The sequence below is a fragment of the Fukomys damarensis genome, unplaced genomic scaffold (genome assembly GCF_012274545.1).
Source record: "Fukomys damarensis isolate Sample0158 unplaced genomic scaffold, DMR_v1.0_HiC HiC_scaffold_21, whole genome shotgun sequence".
Taxonomy (NCBI): Eukaryota; Metazoa; Chordata; class Mammalia; order Rodentia; family Bathyergidae; genus Fukomys; species Fukomys damarensis.
In genome coordinates, this window is record NW_022900933.1 from 18,061,283 (window position 1) to 18,082,790 (window position 21,508).

The window sequence follows — 21,508 nt, forward strand, 5'->3', positions numbered from 1 at the left end:
GCTGAGGTGGGGAAGGAGGCCACTTCCGACCCGCCCGCGGGGCCGGCCGCGAGGGGTTCCGCCGTCTCTTTGCTTTCTTGAAAATTTCCAAAAAGTAGAAAACAGACCCTGTCTCCGACGGCCCTTTGGATAAGTGGAGATTTCCGAGCCTCTCTCCTTCCTCTGGAGCCCCAAAGGCGAACTCCCTCAGAACAGACAGATTTGAGAGACTGGAGGGGCTCCTGGCCAGAGTCGCACTTGGCACCCATCCTAGAATTTTCCCTTAAGACGTCTCTTTCCAAAAGTTCTTGCAAAAGCTGCTTGGTTTTGTGCACGGAAGGCAGGCAGCCAGGGACGGCCTTTCTTTTTCCTAATCTCTGCAGGGAGATGGGCATAAACTCATGTTCACAGTTGGAAATCAAGACTGTGATTTATTACATGGGGTAGTGATTAAGCTCTCAGGCACTGAGGTCTGATGGAGTATAAAGCTGTTAGTAGATTTTTAAAAAAGGTAATTTCTCCTAGCCTCAGTTTCTTTATGCCAAAAATGGAGATGCTGCATGGGATAATGCATAGGAAGCATTTAACAGCGCCTGGCATGTGCTAAATTGTTAGAGGAGGTCGGCTGCTGTTGCCTGGAAGGCTATGGTTTATCCAATAATATATGGTTGGTAAATAACCTAGCTGACCCAATACTTAAATTCAAGATTTTTCTTACTCCATCTCAACTCCCTTCGGGCCTTTATAACTTTTAAAATTAGTCGCTAAACATTTGGGCCACAGGGCAAGTCTAAGTGTTTTGAAGTGCCCTGATAGCACTGGATGGCTTCCAAGGTACTAGAAGAGGAGCGCCTCTCTGAGGGAGGTAGGAAGGACAGAAAGAAATTGGTCTAGAAGGAAGCAGACTGCTTGACTAAAGAGAATGTTAGGTCACCAGGCCTTTCTGATAGAACTTTTCTAGTACCTGGCGATGTAGTTCATTTATTCTTTTCATAAATATTTATTGAGCCTTCCTGTGGTGGAGATACTACAGTGACTAAAACATCATGTGGCTCATGTCCCAGAAGGGGAAGATTGACATTAAATAGACTATTTTTAAAAATACCTGAAATCAAGTGATAAAGTGGTTTTCTACCCTGTGGATTTATACTAGGGCTTCAGAAAATTTAAATGCTTAAAACACCTGCAGTTATTAAAATCTAAATGTAAACAGCACTTAGAGACAAGATCATTGAATTGCAATCATTCTATGTATAGTGTATGGTTTTCAGATCCCCTGATACTGTGATAAATGCAGAAGGGCAACCATGGGTGAAAGGATGAAATTGTCTGTCTTGAGAAGGGGAACAGCTTATTAGAAAGATTGTTTCTGTTGTCCTTAAAACCTAGACAGTTCGCATAACAATTTGAACTGTGAACCCTGTGTAAGAACTCTTATGCAACTTCCCAGAAGCCCCTCTTTCATTTTAGGACATCTTAAAACAAATTTCAGCAGGGCATAGTGAAAAGAAGCCAGGATTTGAAATCAGAAGAAGACTGCTCTTCGATCTATGTCCGTCACTTATTCAGTTTTGTAGGCCTTTGTTTCCTCCTTAGTAAAACAGTGTGAATCCCAGGTCCTGTCCCTGCCATTGTGAGGATCAAACAAAGCTGTGTTTAATGAGATATATATGTGCTTATATTACTGTTGCTATTTTGAAAAAGTAAACAGCCTGTGGGGGATTTAGCTCAGTGTTGCAGCTGCCTGCCTCACAAGTGCAAGGTCCTGAGTTGATCCCCAGTACCAAAAAAAAAAAAAAAAAAAAAAAAAAAAAAAAAAAAGTAAACAATGAAGAACGTATATTTGAACATCCACTAGCATGCCCCCTTTATGTATTAGGAAGTGTTTAAGACACAGAACCTCTTTCTACCTGAGGAAGGGGTTTACCTTGGAAGATGTCTGCAAATGGTTTGCTTGATGGCTCAGAATTTTGAGATGCTCTGATTTCCAAAGGTGATGCCTCAACATTCTTGTAATAGATTCGCCTTAGTCTGTAGATGCAAATCCAACTAGCATATTTATCAAAGCAAATATATTTTTATTTCTCTGTGTCAGTTGCCATGGAATTTTAGGAATTCTTTCCAAAAGTCTGATAACTATTTTCAGCTATAAACTTAGGCCTTTCTAAAATCCTGCTTAGAATATGGAATCTTTTACCACCCTCATCTCTTAGTTGTGGCATGAGGTCTCTGCCCAATCTAGACGCATTTCTAATTGCATTTCTTTGAGTGGAAAAGTGATTTGGCTTTTGTAATCCTGATAGCTGTTAAAACCATTAATTTCTTACTGTTCTATCAAGTTGAATTGACTTGAGGTACTTTGCTTTAAGGGTTTGGAACATTTTGTACAAATGTATCCGAATTACTCAAACTGTTTTCTAAGGTGTCATCCCAAATCCAATTCATGCTTACCTCATAGTGGGTTGAATAGGCTTATATCCACATAGTGACATTTGGTTAGCATTATCCTCCATTTGTCTTTACAGGGGGCCAAGATGGGTCGCCGAGCTCACTTGGAGTCCACGCAAGCCGACAACCACTTCAGTGGCCAGAGTTCCTCATTAACTCTGACTGGAGAGGTGAGTGCTAAAAGGAAAAAAGAAAATGTAAAGAGTTAGTCTTTAAGAGTTAATGATTACTTAATGAGCAAGGATTTGGTATTTCATATTTCTTCTCTTGAATGCCAGCTCTTATATTGATTTGGGAATTCCATTTCTTGACCTTTGTCCTATTAGCAACAAATGAAAGAGGAATATTTTTTCTTTGAGGACAGACTGGTTTCTGTGCATTTCTTCATATTGTTAGGATATAACTTTTTATATTAGCTGAGATAAGGAACCAGAAAGTTTCAAAACACAGTGGAAATCTGGGTTATTTCTGCCAAACAAATGCCAGGGAAGTATTCTGGTGACATAAGGTTGTGTTACAGCACTGGACATTTGCTCACAGTGGTGACCTGTACTTTCTGCGGGTTTCAGACAGGAAAGGGATAATTTCCTGGCCTTACTTTCCTGGAAATTTTTTCTGCGTGGCCTGGAAGTATTGGATATTATCTAGGGTCTTTGTAGAGTATGGGTAATCTTGATGAGCAATACTTTTTAATGGTAGGGTACTATTTTTGGCAGTTTACTCAAAGTCACTTTTTATCTTCCCCTGTCCATTAGGGGAAAACTTTGCCTTTCATGAGTCAGGCTGAGCTGGGAACCATTGCATGCAGTTCCATTAAATGTATACTACCCTTCCCACTATGCTTCTCTCTACATAATAAAAGCAGGATGACTGAAGAGTTTTATTGGAATCTGTCCACTAGGGGCAGTTCTCCTCTTGGTCCCCCCTTCATATCTTGAAAATTGACTCTGTCTCTGTCTCTTTTTATTTTTGTTTTTATTTTTGAGGGGACCAAGGATTGAACTTGGGCCTTTGTGCTTGCAAGGCAGGCAGCAGCACCACTGAGCTAAATCCCCAGCCCCCCCTTTTAAATCTTATTGTTTATTGGTACTTTTTAAGTATACAGTACAGTTACATTCATTGAAAGGGAACAGCAATGCTCAACAACTAGGCCACGCACACTGAGAGGTCCAACTGGAGATTTTATGCAGGGGAGCGGAGCAGAGAGAAAGGGCTGAGAGGGCAGAGAGAGCAGAGAGAAAGAGCAGAGAGAAAGAGCAGAGGAAGTGCTGGCCCTATTTATGGGGCTTGGAGCCAAAGACTTCCTTGTTAGGGTGGAGTAGGCTGCTCTTAGCCTATCGCAAGCCACGTTGCCCTCTAAGGAGGGAGCTTTGCAGGAAGCTTTAGGTTTTAATTCTATGTGCTGACATGGTTTTGGGAAAAGGAAACTCAAGACAGGGGTTTAGGGGAAGAACCCGGAAGTCCAGCTCAAAATGGTGGTGTTACAGCATACTTTAACATGATCAATTTTCTAGCATTCATCACTGGGATCTTGTACCTTTACATGACATATCTTGGTTCTCATTTTTTTCCTCATACTCCTGCCCTCCCTTCATCACCTCCACCCTCTTTCTTTTTATTTCTTATCATTCTCCCTATGCTGAGGGCATGGAAGAGCAACTATAGAGAAGGGTGGATAAGGAATAAGTTAATGAGGAACCAGATTTTCTCTACACCCAAGTGCCTGTATATTGACATCTATCCTCAGCAGATGCTGTCTCTCCTCAGGTGTGCAGGTTATTAGCATTCCTCCCATAGCCAGGGGGCCTGTGGCCTTGTGCATACTTCCCTGTTCCTGAGGCAAGATAACACCTACTCAAGATTGTGAGGTCTGAATTACGTAGCCTAGTTCCCAACTGTTGTGTGCCTGTAATCCTAGATGTTTGAGAGACTGAGGCATTAAGATTGTAAGTTTGAGCCCAACTTGGGCAATTTAGCAAGACCCTGTCTCAAAATTAAAAATACAAAGGACTAGGGAGGTAGCTCGTGGTAGAGTGCTTTCCTCTCATATGTTATACTATGTCCCCTCTGTTGGCTCTCCTCTTAACTTCTGTGTAGGGCTTCTTCTTAGTCCTGTGGCACCTGCTGTAGGATAGACCACATTGTATGCTAATTGACTTTTTCTGTCTGTCCTGCTCAGTAGTGAGTCCCCAGACAGTGGGAAAGCTTCGTTGTGTAGCTCACTGCTGTATAATACACTAACAATAGATGAGGGGCCCATGCTGAGAAGTTAATGGGCCAGGCATGTGCATGAGCAAAATGTGCTGGATACATGACAGATACACTGTACTTACATATCAAATATGTAGGAATACTCTTCACTCTCATAGGAAATAAGTTCACTGTTTCCTTAAGCTTTGGATGACCCTGTCAATTCTCTTTCGTTCTCTTGCTTATTTGGATAATTTTTTCTTTTTCTTTTCTTTTCTTTTTTTTTGTACCAGGGATCGAACTTGGGACCTTGTGCTTTCGAGGAAGGCAGTGGAACTACTAAGCTAAATCCCTGGCCTAGGAGAATCTTTAAGATGACAATTGGCACCTGACCATGGCCTTATTCCCTGGAAGATGCTAGGGAGGGTATTAGGTGGAGGTAGTGGGAATGTAGGTTGCTTGCCTCTTCCTGTACTTGGCCAAAGCTGGATGATACTATGGGGAATGCAGTACCAGTACTGGCAGGTTGGATATTTCAAGAAATGCTGGCAGTCTAAAGTGTTAGATGACAGCAACAAGATTTTAGAGGTTAGCAACTAGGTATGAACACTAAGTCCCCATATGGGCAAGTTGGGCCAGATAACTATCAGCGTGTTACGTTGGCCATGGTACCCCTGCTATAGTACTTTTTACATTGTATTGTAATTGTTCATACATCTGCCTCCCTCATAAGATGTGACCTTGTGGAAAACAAGGTCTGTCAGTGCCAGGCACAGAAACAGATGTGCAATTGTGACTGCCACTGGTGAGATGGATGAAGTGAGTGGCATGTGATATATTACACTGCAAGAGCTGAGGAAGAGTATTACAGGGTGGGTGGGCAGATATTGCTCATGGGAGGCAGGGTTATGGGAGATGGGAAGATGGGGAGAAGACATAGCAGATTCTACCCTGGATCTCAGGAAGCTTGAACTGCAGCAGTGTCTGCCTTTAAAGAGAAAGAGAGGAAGCAAGTGTTTGGGTTGGTGGCTGCTTTACACTGTTTCTCAGGGGTCTAGGAGAACCTGTCCCAACAGTAGAGCCTTCATCCATTTATTCAGCAAGTATTCTTTGAAGCTCATTGTGTCCCAGGCATCAATTTAGAGTGTTGGTGCATTTCAGTGAACAAAGTTCACTTTGTCATAATGGAACTTCCACTCTTGTGGCCCTGGGCAACCAGGAAGACTAATTAAAAGCCTACTTAAGTGCAGATAAAGTTATAAGAATCTGTGAGGTGAGTGGGACTCTAATGGGCCAAGATGTCCAGGAAAGACTTGATCAGCCCTTGAAGCCTTAGTAGGTGACCCTCATGCCAAGTCAGCTCTGCGGTCAAGTACAAGGGCACTGTTCACCTACCTTCTCCCTCCCTGGCTCCCAGGTGAGAGTCAGGGAAGTGAAGATGCAACTTCCTAGGCAGAGAATGGGAGAAAACTTTCAGGTTTCCTCCTTGAAGGAAGACCTACTTATTTTTCCAGAGAAAATACACTTCTTTTGTTTTGTTTTGTCTTGGTTTTGTTGTTTTTTTTTACTCTGGGCCTCAGCATTTTACTGGAAGAGCATGATGCAAAGTCATCCTGTTCCTCACACAGCTGGTGCCTCTGAAAGCAAAATGCCCATCAGGATTCCAGGATGTCTGCCTTCTCTTCCTGGGTTAATTGGAGTTTAAAGCAATGAAGGCAGCCTCCCACGGGGCCAGATGCTCACTGGGCTGCGTGGGACTTTTTGGCTATTTCTTTCTAAAATTAGAGCCTAAGACTTGTGTGTATGCCCATTTACATTCCAATTCTGAGTGTATTACTTGATTATATTTATTTTTGTCCTCTCACTGACTTTACACTTGATGAAGATATCTTTGAAAACCTAAATGTTGATACCTCAGAGCTGTCAGACAGAGTAGAGTTTCTTTAGCATTAAGTAGGAATTAGTTTCAAATAAACAGTTGTTTCAAAGTGACTGGTGGAGTTGGGAGCCCTGATGAAGGAAACAGAGAGAATGCAGACTTGGCATCAAGGAGACCAGGGCTTGAGACTGGGCTCTGCTAATTGCTTGGGTTTTAAACAAGTCCACTAAGCTCTTGAATCATTATCTGTCAAATGGTGATAACAATACCATTAGGCTCATGTGGGGATTAAGGGGAGGTATGCATTTAAAAGCACTGTAATAAACTGAAAAGCATTAGACAAGCATTCATTCAGTACAGTAGTGAATGAAGATTTGGGAAGCGCTTTGCTGTTCTTATTAAAGGGCAGCACAGAAAGAGGTTGTGAGCCAATTAGTTCTCTGTAAGAACTCATTTGGAAGCTTCCTCGATGTTTGCTACTCACTATCCACAGCAGAGCCAGCAATGATCCAGAGCTGAGTTTTTGTGCTTTCTGGTTGCCATGGACATAATTTACAAAGAGTGTACCAGAAACCACAGGCCAGGGCTCAAATCCTGGCTGTGCCTGCCCTCTGACTCTGAGCAAAAGTTACTTAACCTCTCTAAGCCTCAGTTTCCTAATTGGTGAAATAGGGGTAATAATAATATGTATTTCATAGCGGGGCTAGGAAAAAAAATGAGATGAGGTATGTAAAAGCCCCTAACACAGTCTGACGTAAGTACTTGGTTGATAACTATTACTATCTCTCTGGAATTTGGGTTTTTTGTTCATTTGTTTTGTTTTGTTCTGCATTAATCCTCTCTACTAAGTTGAAAGCTGGTGACCTTCACTGCAGTTAGCCTACAGTTGTTATCTTGTTGGATTTTTACAAAGTTAAAACTTTAAAAAAATTGATTAATGTTCATAACTTGGTAAACTTCATGCACAAATCCAGATTTTGGGCTTCTCTTGAAAATCACAAGTTCTGGCATAGTGGGAATTGCAGGCTGCTGGTGGTACTTGCTTACATATGACAGCTCTTCCCAGCTCCCCACTTCTTGCATTAGTGCTCCTGGTAGGATTTACACCTTTGATCTGCCTGACTACATTTCTACTTGAGTTTAAGATTCCTTCTCTTACAGGGTGGATCGGTTACAGGTATCTGTATCTGTCCCTATTGAATTTGGTTACATGCAACAGAGATTCATTTCCAGTGCTTAAAACAGGACTTTTTTTGTTTTGTTTTCCATGTGACAAGTCCAGTGGAGGGCAGATTGGAGTGGGTGTAGTTAATGGAAGGTGTCTTGTGTCACCTTAGCCCCCGAGCTCCCTGCTCTGCCATCTGGAGCTTGTGACTTCTGTTCTTCTGGTTGAAAGATGACTGATGATTTTGTGTGGACCGGATCTGCATTCTAGGAAGAAGAAGGAACAGTTTTAGGGTCCAATGTGCCGCTTTGTTCCAGGAAAACAGCTAGGGACATCACTAAGTAGACATTTGGTTTTATTTCATTAGTCAGAACTGGGACTACCCTAACTTTTGAGGGAATTTCTAAGTGGGTCAGAATTAGGCCTTATACCTACCACTCTAAGTGTTAGGGGAATTTTTAGGTAGGCACATTGCTATTCTATAACACCCAGGTTTCTTAGTGAGGGAGGAATGGCTATTGAGTAGCAGTTTAAAATTGACATAACCCTTTTTAAAAAACAGAACTTACACAAAGGGTTTTTTTAATTCTTAAAAAATTTTTAATGTAATTGGATAAGAAAGGAAATACTTCTTTTTAGTGGTTTAAAAATAACCAACATTTCTCTCCAGTTTTTAAATATAAAGTTGTCTGGAGTTTGGTGAAAAATATCATCTGCCCTGGGCTCCAGCATAGCCAAGTGAATTGCCCATGTGAGCTCTCCTTGCTTTCTTTCTTTTTTCCCTTGCTATCTCCATAACTGCTCAGGGCTTTCTGCCTATAGGATACCTGTGAGACCATCCAGGTAATTAAACTCCTCCGGCTTTGAGAGATGATGGACAGTCTCTTGATTTGTTTAATCGCTCTGTACATTTCAAACAACTTAATTGTCTAAGTCCACTGAGTTACCAGGAAGATGAGATCTTTGTGTCATGTTACTACGTCAGAGGTGATTGGAGTTGAGCCAAGTTCAAGGGTTGTCACAGAGCTCATACTGGGTGATGCATGTAAAGTACTTAGCACAGTTTCCAGCACATGTGTGGGGTGGGCACCATCACGAATTAGGTTTGGATCACCAGAAGTACAGTTAAATTAGCAATTAGAGTTGGCAGTAATTCAGGTTATTGAGGAGTTCACTGGAAGATCATTTTGTACATGTCTGTGACACAAAATTTTCTCTGGGGAGAGAAGCTCTAAAAATTAAACAGTATTTCTTTGCCCGAACAAGAGATTCTGTTGATTCTGGTGCTCTTGTTCAGCTCCTTCCAGAAAAGACCCACTTTTCTGCCATAAAGAAATGTTACACTGAGTATGGGCAAAAGTAATTTTTGACAAAGAGCTCACCACAGCTGGCTTGTCCTTTGGAACAGCATGTCTTGCTTGGTTCTAGACCTCTTTTTGGCTTAGCTTTATTTTGTAGGTTGTCTTTTTATTGATGCTAATAACCATACCCTGCACTGGAAGAATGGCTGCCTGTCTGTTAATCTCATAAAACATCCTAGTTAAGCTTCGTGATGACTCATGCAGTAGGTACAGTTGCCATCTCATTTTACCTGGGCAGATATTGGGACTTGGAGAGGTTGGGTAAATCGGCAAGAGTCACTCAGCTAACCTGACTCTGGCCAGGTGCTTAGCCACCACCTGACCTCTCCTACCTGTATGACAGGTGCATGCACAAACCTCCCCATGGAAAAGAGGTTTTGGAGAAAGTGGAGAGACTTTAGGGGTTATTCTTCTGGAATCTTGCAGTGGGAGTGAGTTCCCACTTGATCATCCTTATTCGTCCAGTTGTTGAGATCAGTGCTGGAGTCGCAGCTGTTCCTTCTCTCTCCTGGGCCCTCGGTGTTCCTCCGAGAACACAGAGTTGAAAGTTAGCCAGATTCTCTCCCAGGAATCTGAGAAATGCTGCTGGACTCATGTTCCCAAATTAGGCCAATTTCCTCATCCCCCGGCAGCTTCACTTAGCCAGCGCTCCCTTGGCACTTTGCATTACATCTCTCACCCTCCGCCTGTTCCCTGACTGGTCTGGCAGCCGTGCAGTTATTTTCAGCCCAATAGGGTTATCCGCTGACTCTTTTTGGTGACTTTTTTCTTCTTTCTCACAAAAGTAACGCTTTTGATTGGTCACATTTTTTCAGCCTTTTTCGTCACCCTTCTCCAATCAGTCAGATTGAATGATGCTTCTGATGATGTTGCTGAAGAGGGATGCAGATAATTTGATATGGAGCTCTTCATAAGGAATGTGTTTTCCACACTTCATATTTATGTCATGCTCTGCATGCTTCAGTTTGGAGCTTTCCCTTCAGGGTGGGCAGATGTACATCTCTGACCCATCCCTGGGGCAGCCGCTGTGTGGGAGGGAATGTGGTGTCAGGGTGGAGCCTGCAGCTCTAAGTCAGTGTCTCAGGGTTCTCCAGCGCTGACTATGGCTCTGGCCTAGACTCTCTGATTGCCCCAGGAAAGTGCACTTTAAGATTCCCTTCTTCACCTATGGCAAGGGTTAAATGAGGAACAAGCATTGAGAGCTTAGTCCAGAATGCCAGAAAAGGCAGTTATTGTTTCATTATCTGCACACCCTGAGAAGTAGAAAAAGATTATCATCCTCTCTCTAATCTGCGGTCTGCCAACTAGAAGGTATATCTCCTGGCAAGTTACTTAACCACTCTGAGCTTCAGTTGTTGATTGGAATAATAGTAGTACTCATATAGTTGTTGGAGGATTAAACAATTAAACGAGAGAAAGTATAAACTCTTGCCTGATGTGGTGGCGCATGCCTGTAATCCCAGCACTCGGGAGGCTGAGGCAGGAGGATCACTGTGAGTTTGAGACCAACCTGGACTACACAGTGAGTTCCAGGGTAGTCTGAACTACATAGTGAGACCCTGTCTCAAAAAACCAAAAAAAAAAAGTATAAACTCTTGCCTGATGTGGTGGCGCATGCCTGTAATCCCAGCACTCGGGAGGCTGAGGCAGGAGGATCACTGTGAGTTTGAGACCAACCTGGACTACACAGTGAGTTCCAGGGTAGTCTGAACTACATAGTGAGACCCTGTCTCAAAAAACCAAAAAAAAAAAAGTATAAACTCTTAAGAATAGTGCCCAACAAAATGCCAGTTATTATTGTCATTATCTGTGTCACAGGAGAATTGGAATGTGTTATCAATTTATCCTAAATTGGCAGTTCTGTTCAAGATACATTCATACTTCATAGAACTAACTGGACTTTGAGACAAAGAAACATTTGGATGCAGAATCCCTTCACTGAGAATTCTTTGTGCCCTTGAGACTGGTGTTATTTGTCGTCTTCTTTGTGAGTATATCTGCCTATGCCATCAGCCAATTTTTTCGCCAATATATTTCCATCTTCAAAACCCAAACCTCTTGAGTGCTCGCTTCAGCAGCACATATAATAAAACCCAAACCTCTGAATAGGTCGGTAGTCTTTCCAAGGAATATTCTTTAATTGCTGACATATCCTTTTTTGTGCTGGGGACATATGAGTAGAAAATGAGGGCAGGAGTGACCTTGGTGAGCTCAGTGACCTTGGTGACATTCATCCATTCACTTACGAATTGATTGAGAGCTCTCTCCCAGTGTTGTGTTTGGAAAGGTAAGGATTCGGTGATAAACCACACGTTCTTTGCCTTTTGGAACCTTGATTAGGGGCCTACGGAGAAGTAAGTAGAGAAACATCCAAAAAGGTATCCTAGGAAGAAACCATGCTTGAGCAATGAGGCTTGAAGGGTAAGTAATCAAAGAGAGGAATAGGAAAAGAATATTCCAAGCAGAAGGCTAAGCATGGTCACATTCTGGAGACGAGGGAGAGAGCATGATAAGTAGGGCTTGTTGTGGGAGCAGTTGACTATATGGGTGATGGAGTGGTGGTCATCAGTGACTCTGCATTTGAAACCACCCTCTTTGCCATTACACTTTTCTCTGTGTTTGCTGGTCAAGAAGACCTCTGAGGTATGCTCATGGATTTCAGTCCTAATGTAGTATTGGAATTTGGTGTACTTGGCACAGAACCACACACTGGATGAGTTCTTAGTGAATACTTATTTAAAGAATCTAGTAAATAGTTTATGACATGTGCACACTCCTCACAAAATGTGCAAGGCCTTGCTGCCTCTCTTCTTGAACTTTCTTTTGGTTTTCTTTCTTCATCCCTTATATCCACCTGCTGTCTCAGTACTAGAGATTGAACCCATAGGCTGGGGATATAGCTCAGTGGCATAGTGCCTGCCTGGTAAGTACAAGGTCCTGAGTTTGATCCCTGGTACCAAAGGGGGGGGGTTGAACTCAGGCAAGGGTCTTTTGCACTGAGCGATATCCTCAGCCACCCCCCACCCCTTTAAAATTTTGAGACATGGTTTAACAAAATCACTCAGTTTCCCAGGATAGGCTTGAACTTGCAGTCCTCCTCCTTTAGCCTCCCAGACCCTATTCTTTTTCCTGTATCTCTTTCTTTTTTTTTTTTAATCAATGATAATGGAGAACTCAATACCTCATACTCTTTTTTGTTCATCCACTATATATATTTTATTGATGTATTTATAAGTACAATTTTATTCATTCACTTATTTAACATATATTTAACACTTTCCAATATAAAAATGATCAAGGTTACTTCATATTCTAGTTGGGGAACCACATATTTAGTCAGAGAATTAGAATACTGAAATGTGTCAGAAACGGGAAAGTAGATGGAACCACTAACCTTGTCTGGGAGTTAGGAAAGACTGCACCAAGGAAGTGACTCTTGGGGTGGGTGGAAATAAATGAGTAGGAGTTTGCTAGTGAGAAAGAAAGGCAAAAAGGCAACAGTGGCAGTGGGAAAAGGCTGTTCTGAGGTAGGACCCAGCTATGAAAAGGCAGATCCTCCACTTTTATGAGAGAGCCTTAGTTGGGATGGTTGTGTAGTTTTCTCTAATGTGTTAGTTACTTTTCCATTGCTGGGATAAAATACCTAATAGATGCAGTTTAAAAGAGAATTTATTCTGATTCATGGTTTCAGAAGTTTCAGTTCATGGTCTACTGGCTCCAAGGCAGAAACATCATAGTGGAAACTTCTTATTCATGGCAGCCACAAAAAAACAGAAAAAGCAACAGAGAGAGGGTGGCGGGGGGGCAAGAAAAGGGGTGAAGCTGATGACACACATTTCAAAGGCACACCCCCCTGTGACCTACTTCCTCCTACTAGGCCCTCTTCCTAATAGCCCACTCTACTATGATTAATTTATGATAAGGTTGACACTCTCATAATCCAGGAACGTCTCTAGGCCCCTCTGAGCATTGCTGAATCAAGGATCAAGTCAATGATACACAAGCCTTTGGGGGACATTTCCTATTTAAACTATGACTTGTGAGCAAACAGGCTTGTGCCACATGCATGGTGCCCCCTTCCCCACCAGAACGAGGAAGCAGGCCCACACTAGATGTGTGCTATTTTTTTCTCCCTTTTTTCATCTTTTAATTTCTTTTCTCTTTTCCACTTTCAGTGTTTTTCTCTTCCTTCTTATCTTTTATTTTCTGTAATTTGCTATTTATCTTCTTTTTCTTGTTTGTCCATTCCTGCAACTGTTTTCTAACACTTGTAACATCCTTTTACTCCTCAATAGCACCCCCATCTCACTTTTCTTTCCTCTTTCTCATAGCCCATTAATTACTTTAAAAAAATTTTTTTTCATTCTCTGGTTCTTCAGCCCCTCTTTTACTAGTGTAACTACAAAGCTTTATGATCCCCTAGATAGCTAGTTGACTTTAAGCTATCACTGTTGAATACTATTCTACTGTTAGTAGAGGTAAAGTTTTATGTGCTAGATATTATAGGTCAATAGTAGGTCATTATTTGTCTTAGTGTTCACACCATAATTATAGATATCTTTTCTGTGGTTAAGGATGATACATTATTGGTCCTTAGGATTTGTCAATATTGTTTGCTTTTGATGCTATACTTGTCGATGATTTTATTATGACAGCCAAGGTGAGATAGTTGTTGCTATTAATTGGTTTTCTTGGGATGCCAATATCTGGTTTGTCTTGAGATCATTAATAACATAGTGGCCCATTCCTGGAAAACTGGGTACTGGGTCAAATATGCGGCAGCTTCCTATCCCAAATAGAGGTATTTGGTTCCTGGGACAGAGGCAAAGGCCAGTAGTTAGCCATACCCAGGACTTAAAAGTAGAAATTGACTAAACAGTTCTTTATACTAACAACATAGCTTTCTACTATAATTAACACACAATCCTCAACACAAACAAAGACTAGAAACATGAGAAGACAGGGCAGCAAAATGCCTCCAAAAACCCCATCTGTCCCAAAGCTAATCCTTGGGGCCTTGATGGGGAGGAAACCAAAAGCCACACAGCTGAATTGCTCTACATGAGTTTAGAAGAGATAATGAAACAGATCAAGAAGGCACTCGGCAAGCTAGCAAAGGGTATAAGCGAACATATAATGGGCCAAATACACAAAATCTATCAGAATTACACTAATAAAAATCTATCAGAGCTAAACAAAGAAATGCAAAGCATGAATAACCAGTATAGAATAGAATGAGTCCACAAAAAAGCTCCAAATAGAAATTAAACTATTGAAGTAATAGGCCACAGAGTGACCAATCAGTAGCGAGGAGAGGTGTTGCATGCCTACTATCCCAGCACTTGGGAGGCTGACGCAGGAGGATTGCCACAAATTTGAGGCCTGCCTGGAATACATTGTTCAAGGCCAGCTTAAACTACATAAAGAGACCTTATCTGAAAAAACAAAACAAAATAAAAGAAGTGATCAGTCTGAGGACAGAGTGTCAAAACTAGGAGATAGGGTTGTTGTCAGTGACTGATTGATAGCTAAAAACAGGAGAACTGGGCAAGTGCAAGGTCCTTGGTTTAATCCCTGGTACTGAGAAAAACAAAAAACAAGAGAATTGGAAAAATGGGTCCCAGATAATACAAAGAATAATAACATTAAGTAGAATTAGTGAAATATCAGAAGACAGCTATCACAAATAGCATTTTAAAAACTTACTTACTGAAATAATAGTAGAAAACTTCCTGAATAAGGCAAAAAATTTATCATGCAGATAAGTGATGCATATGGAACCCCAAATAATCATGATCAGAAAAGAGCTATGACAAATCATAGTCAAAATCCTGGAAGCACAAGGACAGAATCTTAAAAGTGGCTAGAGAAAAGTGACAAATCACTTAAAAGAGTAAACCCATTAGAATTACAGTAGAATTCTCAACATAAACCTTAAGGGGCCAGAAGAGCCTGAAGCAAAGTGTTTCAAGCCCTAAAAGCAAATAACTTCCAACATAGGTTGATATATCCTGCAAGACTCTCTTTCAAAATTGATAAAGAAATAAGATATTTCCATGATAAAGAGCAGTTAAAGAAATTCATAGCTGGGCATGGTGGCGCATGCCTGTAATCCCAGCACTTGGGAGGCTGAGGCAGGAGGATCACTGTGAATTCGAGACCAGCCTGGGCCACACAGTGAGTTCTGGGTCAGTCTCACTAGGTAAGTGAGACTCTGTCTCAAAAATCCAAAAAAGAAAAGAAAAGAAAAAAAAAAGAAATTCATGATCATCAAACCAGCACTTCAAAAAAATTCTCAAGAATATCCTACAAAGAGACAGTGAAGCTCAAAATGACAAAAGGTATAATAGAATGAATATACCAGAAGATGACCAGTTAAATAGAAGGGAAAGATAGGGAATCAGCAACATATTAACCCAAAAAATAAACTCAGTCTAAAAATGAAAGATAGAAAACAATTCATCGGGAAGTGCCCCATGCCCGAAAGCAGGTGTAGCTATTCTGTATTCAGACAAAGTTGACTTCTAGCTGAAACTGGTCAAAAGCAGCAAAGAAGGTCACTACATATTGGTTATGGAAGCAGGAAGAGATAACAGTTATTAACATATGTGCACCAAACAACAGTGCACCCAACTTCATAAGTACTGTTGGACTTAGAGCCAAGGAATGTGGCTCAGGAGTGAAGCACATGGCTGGCAAGCATGAGGCCCTAAGTTCAATTCTTGGTGTCAAAAAATCAAAAGTACTATTGGTCATAAAAGACCAGATAAGCATAAATAATAATAATAATACCCCACTAACTACTCAACACCCACTAACTCAAATAAACAGATCAATTGGACAAAAAACTGAACAAAAAATACCAAGAGTTGAACAAAATCTTTGAACAAATGGACTTAAGGGGTATCTATAGAGTATTCCACCCAACAATGAAGCCATACATATTCTTTATAGTAGCACTTGGGATTTTCTCCAAAATAGACCCCAAATTAGTCAATAATGCAAGCATAAGTAAATGTAAAATAATTGAAATTATACTATGCATATTATCAGATCATAGTGCAATGAAATTAGAAATCAACAAACAAAAATACAGATTATGCAAATGCATGGAAACTGGTGTCCTCTTAAACAGTGGATTATAGAAGAAATCAAGGAAGAAATAAGACACTTCCTAGAACTAAACAATAATGCCACAGAACAGAATTTATGGGACACAATGAAAATAGTCCAAAGAGGGAATTTTATACTTGTGAGTGACCACATCACAAAAACAGAGGAAGTCCAAATAAATCCTACCAATGTACCTCAAGGTCCTAGAAAAACAAGAATAATTGGAACCCAAAGCTAGTATAAGGAAGAAAATTATAAAGATCTGATAAAATTGAGACAAAATAGTCTGTACAAAGAATCAGTGTATCAAAGAGGTGGTTTATCAGAAGAATTAAAAATAAAATGCCTGTGATAGTCAATAGATTGTGTCAACTTGAGTAAGAAACAACCATCTAAATTGACCTAGCATAGTTCTGAATGTGGAAGACCTGCCCTAGAGAGGATTGTCCTCAGAATGGTATAAAAGGGAAATAAGGAAGCAAGGATTGCTTCTGTTTCTTTGGAGGAGTTTCAGGCTTCGCCTTCACCTTGGATGTCATCTCCTGGTTTCTAGTGCAGATTTTTTAGCCTTCTAGCACAGATTCTTCAGCCTCCAGTGCAGATCATTCAGATTTCCATCACAGACTCTGCCCCCGACTGTGATGGACTCACACCAGACACTACAGTGATCTCCAGGCCTTCAACTGGATCCTTTGGATCCCCAAGCACACAGACCTTTTGCAGTCTTCCACAACTGACTCTGGGCAGACATTGAAAGCTAATCTTATAAATTTTTATATATTTGTATATCTTATTTTAATTCTGTTTCTCTGGCAAGCACTGACTGATACAGTGCCTTAGCCAATCTAACCAAAAAAGGAGAGAAAAGACCCAAATCAACACAATTAGAAATGATAAAGATGAAATAACAGACATTGCTGAAAAAAATTATTAACAACTACTCTGTAAACCTGTATGCCAGTAAGTGGGAGAATTCAGATGATATGGTTAAATTCCCAGATACATGTAAATTACTAAAACTGAGCCAGGAAGATTTAAAAACCCTGAATAACCCAATAACAGGCAGTGTAATAGAAACAGTAATAAAAAACCTACCAACTAAGAAAAGTCCAGGTCTGGATAGACTCACTGCTCAATTCTACAAAAACTTCAGGGAAGTGCTGATACCAATACTCCTCAACCTTTTTAATGGCATTGAAAGGGAAGGAGTACTCCCAAAGTCATTCCTGGAGCTCCCATTACCCTGAATCCAAAATCAGAGAAGGATTAACCAAAAAAGAGAATAATGAATATAGATGCAAAAATCCCTAACAAGATACAGGCAAACAGAATGCAGTGAACCATCAAAAATACCATACATCATGACCAAGGAGGCTTTATCCCAGAAATGCAAGGATGGCTCAATATACACAAATCAATAAATGCAATATATCACATAAAAAAAAGAAAGGATAAAAATCACATCATCCTCATAGATGCAGAAAAAGCTTTTGACAAAATCCAACATCCTTTCATGGTAAAAACATTGAAAAAAATAAGTTTAGGAGGACCTTATGTCCATCTTATAAAAGCCATTTATGACAACCTACTGCCAACATATTAATGGGGGGCTGAAAGCTTTTCCCTGTAAAATCAGGAACAAAACAAAGGTCTCTACTATCTCCACCCCCATTGAACATGGTACTTTGGGACATTGGTAAGAGCAATTAGGCAAGATAAAGAAAAGGGACATGAATGGAAAGAAGAAGTCAAATTATCATAATAAAATATCATAATAAAAGGCATTATCATCTATATATAAGACTCAAGAAACTCCACTAAAAGACTCTTAGAATTAATAAATTCAGCAGTAGGCGAATACAAAAATTAATGGCATACCTGTACAGTAATAACCCACTGAAAAAAAATTAGAAAAAAATACCATTCCCAGTAGCATCAAGAAAAATTACATCCTTAGAAATTAACCTAACGAGGGGCCAGGGATTTAGCTCAGCAGTTTGGTGGCCTGCCTTGCAAGAGCAAGGACCCGAGTTCAATCCCCAGTACCAAAAAAAAACCAAAAAAACAAATTAACCTAACGAAGTGAAAAACCTCTACAATGGAAACTATAGTACTCCAAAAAAGGACATTGAAAACATCAGAAAATGGAAAGATACCTTGTTCATGTATAGGCAGAACAAATATAGTCAAAGTGACCACACTTCCAAAATTGATAAATAGATTTAATGCACTCTCAATCAAAATAGAACAGCATTCTTCATAGAGGCTAGAGAAAACAATCCTAAAATTTATATGGAACTGGAAGAGACCCACTATAGCAAAAGCATTCCTGGGTAACAGCTGAGTGGAAGGCATGACAATCCTAAAGTTACATTACAAAGCAACAGTGATAAAAACAGCATTGCACTGGCACAAAAGCAGACATGTGGATCATTTGAACAGACTGGAGGGAGTAGAAACAACCCCAAGCACATCTAACTATTTGATCTTTGACAAAGGGGGCAAAAACATACTTTGGAGAAAAGTAGCCTCTTAAACAAATGGTTTTGGGAAAACTGGCTACTCATAGGCTGAAGATAGAATTTAGATTGATGTCTCTGACTGTGTGCTAAACTAAATTCAAAATAGATCAAAGAACAATGTTAAGACAGAACACTTAACCTGCTACAAGATAAAATAGGTAAAACTCTTGAAGACATAGTCATAGGCAAGGTCTTCTTCAACTAAACCCCAGTTGCACAGGTAATAGTACCAATAACCAGCAAGTCAAATTTTGGGATCATAAAAAATTTAAAAACAACTTCTGTACAGCAAAGGAAACAACCAACAGACTGAAAAGATAACCTACAGAATGGGGAGAAAATTTCTTCCAGCTGTTCTTCAGACAGAAGACTAATATCTAGAATATATAAAGAACTAAAAAGAATTAGAACCCACCCCAAATAAAAGACCTAATCAAAAAATGGGCAAGTGAAATGAATACACACTTCACAGAGGAAGTACAAATGGTCAATAAATACATGAAGAAATGTTCAACATTGGTGGCCCTTAGAGAAATCTAAGTTAAAACGATACTGAGATTCCATCTTACACCAGAAAGAGTGGCTATTGACAGAAAATCAAATAATAACAAAAAGGAACCCCTCTACATTGTTGGTGGGAAGGCAAACTAGTACAACTACTATGAAAATCTGTATGGAGAGTCTTCAAAAAACTAAAACTAAAAATTTTATTTGACCCATCTAGTCCCCTTCTAGGTATCTTCCTGAAAGAGTTAAAGACATCATATTACAATGATATGCATATTCGTGTTTATAGTAACACGGTTCATAAAACTAAATCTTGGAAGCAGCCTATCTGACCAACAGATAAATGGGTAATGAAAATATGGTATTTACACACAATAGAGTACAACTCTGCTATAAAGAAAGATTAACATGAGCCATTTGTAGGAAAATTGATGCACCTTGAGACTGTAATGTTAAGTGAAATAAATCAGACACATAAGCTTAAATACCACATGGTTTCTCTTACAGGAAAAGTCCAAATGATAAATAAGGAGCAAAATAAAAGACAGAATATAGGAAGTAGGAAGATAGATCTTTCTCAGTTGTGAAGGGGATCAAGAGATGCAGAGGGGTGGGAGCGGAGGGAAAGGGGATGAAAAGAGGAATTAAGATGTGATACGTACGTGTACCAACTCCAGGAATGTAAATATTATGTACTGCAAGCATTTACTAATAAACAGTTTTCTTAAAAAATTTTTTTAATTATTTGATGAGCATCCTTCAGCAGTCTTGAGTACTGACACAGGGAAGACATGGTTGACTTGATCCTGGTTTGAGGAGTTTTGAAGGGAAATGTTATGACAGGGAGATAAGGCATAATATACCAGACCTAGGGAATAAACTAATAGGAAGGGAAGTGACATCAAGTAGTGGTGTATTAATTATGTTTCTCTTGTTGACAAAATACCCAATACCCAAAGTTAAAGGGGAAAGAGTTTATTTAGCTTACAGTTTATAGAGGTTTCAGTCCGTAGTTGCCTGGCTCCAAGTCAGGGTGGCATGGCAGAGGGACTTCAGAGAGGAGAAACAGTTCTGATAGCCACAAGGTAGGAAAAGCAACAAGGGAGCCTTAATAGTGATTTTCTGCCCCTTTTATCTAGACTACCGGTATTAGGGTGGTGCCAAACCAATCATTGTACTGATTTAGTAATCACAAGCCCTTCATCCCAGCATCGCACATTCTGGATTCAGCCATCTCTGAAAAAGCATGAAGCTTTGAGGGGGGACATCTAAACGCAAGGCATAGCAACAAGGGTCTGGTGTTTTTATGTCATGAGGATCAACTTCATGTATTTGGAGCACAGACCTTCCATTTCAGGTGGAAAAACTGGAAATAGTACCAAGAATCAACAAATCTAATTTTGTTTTGTATGTTGTTGGGAGCCCACAAAGATCTTAAAGCAGTGAATGACATTATTGATTTAGTTTTCTAGGAAGATAATGCTAGCAGCTGTGTTGAACAGAGTAGAATCGGAGAGCTCAATGGCAAGGAGATCTGCAGGAGGCAGTTGGAGCAGTCATCAGAGACAATGTGGCATGAACCAAGGCAGTGTTCCAAACTTCAGGCATTCCCAGACTGTTTTGTACAGTCTTTGGTATTCACATACCATTAATATTATTACTAACTTTAAAAACATCAACTCTTCTTTTATACTTTAATACATTTATTTTTAAAAAGAAACTTTATCAGTGATATTATAGCTTGTGTAGTTAGCTATTTCAGAGGTGGAGCAGTCCCAAGTTATAACCAAGATTTGAAAAAGAAGCACAGTCCGTGGTGTTTAAAGCATCACCAAAACCACTGAAACCTGTGAGGTTAAACACGTGATGAATTGTTTATGTAAACATTGACATTGCTTGGAATGATGAGACTAGTGGTAGAGAGAGAACCAAGTTCCCAAAGTATTGATCAGTGTGCGCTCAGTCAGTTGCTAGAGAGAAGGATGAGGAAGAGAAGAAAGTTGGCATAGCTGAATTTCAGAAGAAATGTTCTATAACAATTTACAAGAGTGACAGTCTAGAGGAATTGGAAGGAGTAAGGCAGGAGCATTGTCTTGGGACCTTGGTTTCTGGAGTTTTAAAGAATGAGCAATCTCTACTTGAAAGAGCTGCAAGGGAAATGGGGGAAAGCTAGGATTTAAGAGAAGGAGACAGTGTGCTGTGAATGGAGATTATCTAATCTATTTAGGAGCCATAGGATCGTCAACAGAAAGGCTCATTGAACTCATTAGCTAGGCTAGATTTCCTTACATGCATGCCAGTAATTACTGGCAAAGAAGAATAGTAAAATATTTTTGAATAATGA

General features: G+C 40.1%; 1 protein-coding gene across 1 annotated transcript in view; it reads left to right on the forward strand.

Annotated features, from left to right (window-relative positions):
- Positions 1 to 21,508, forward strand: part of Ift43 (intraflagellar transport 43) — an 81,449-nt gene that overhangs the window by 220 nt on the left and 59,721 nt on the right. Inside the window, exon 2 of the mRNA XM_010645553.3 lies at positions 2,505 to 2,597. Coding sequence (XP_010643855.1) covers positions 2,505 to 2,597 — 93 coding nt within the window. The remainder of the gene's footprint in view (positions 1 to 2,504; positions 2,598 to 21,508) is intronic.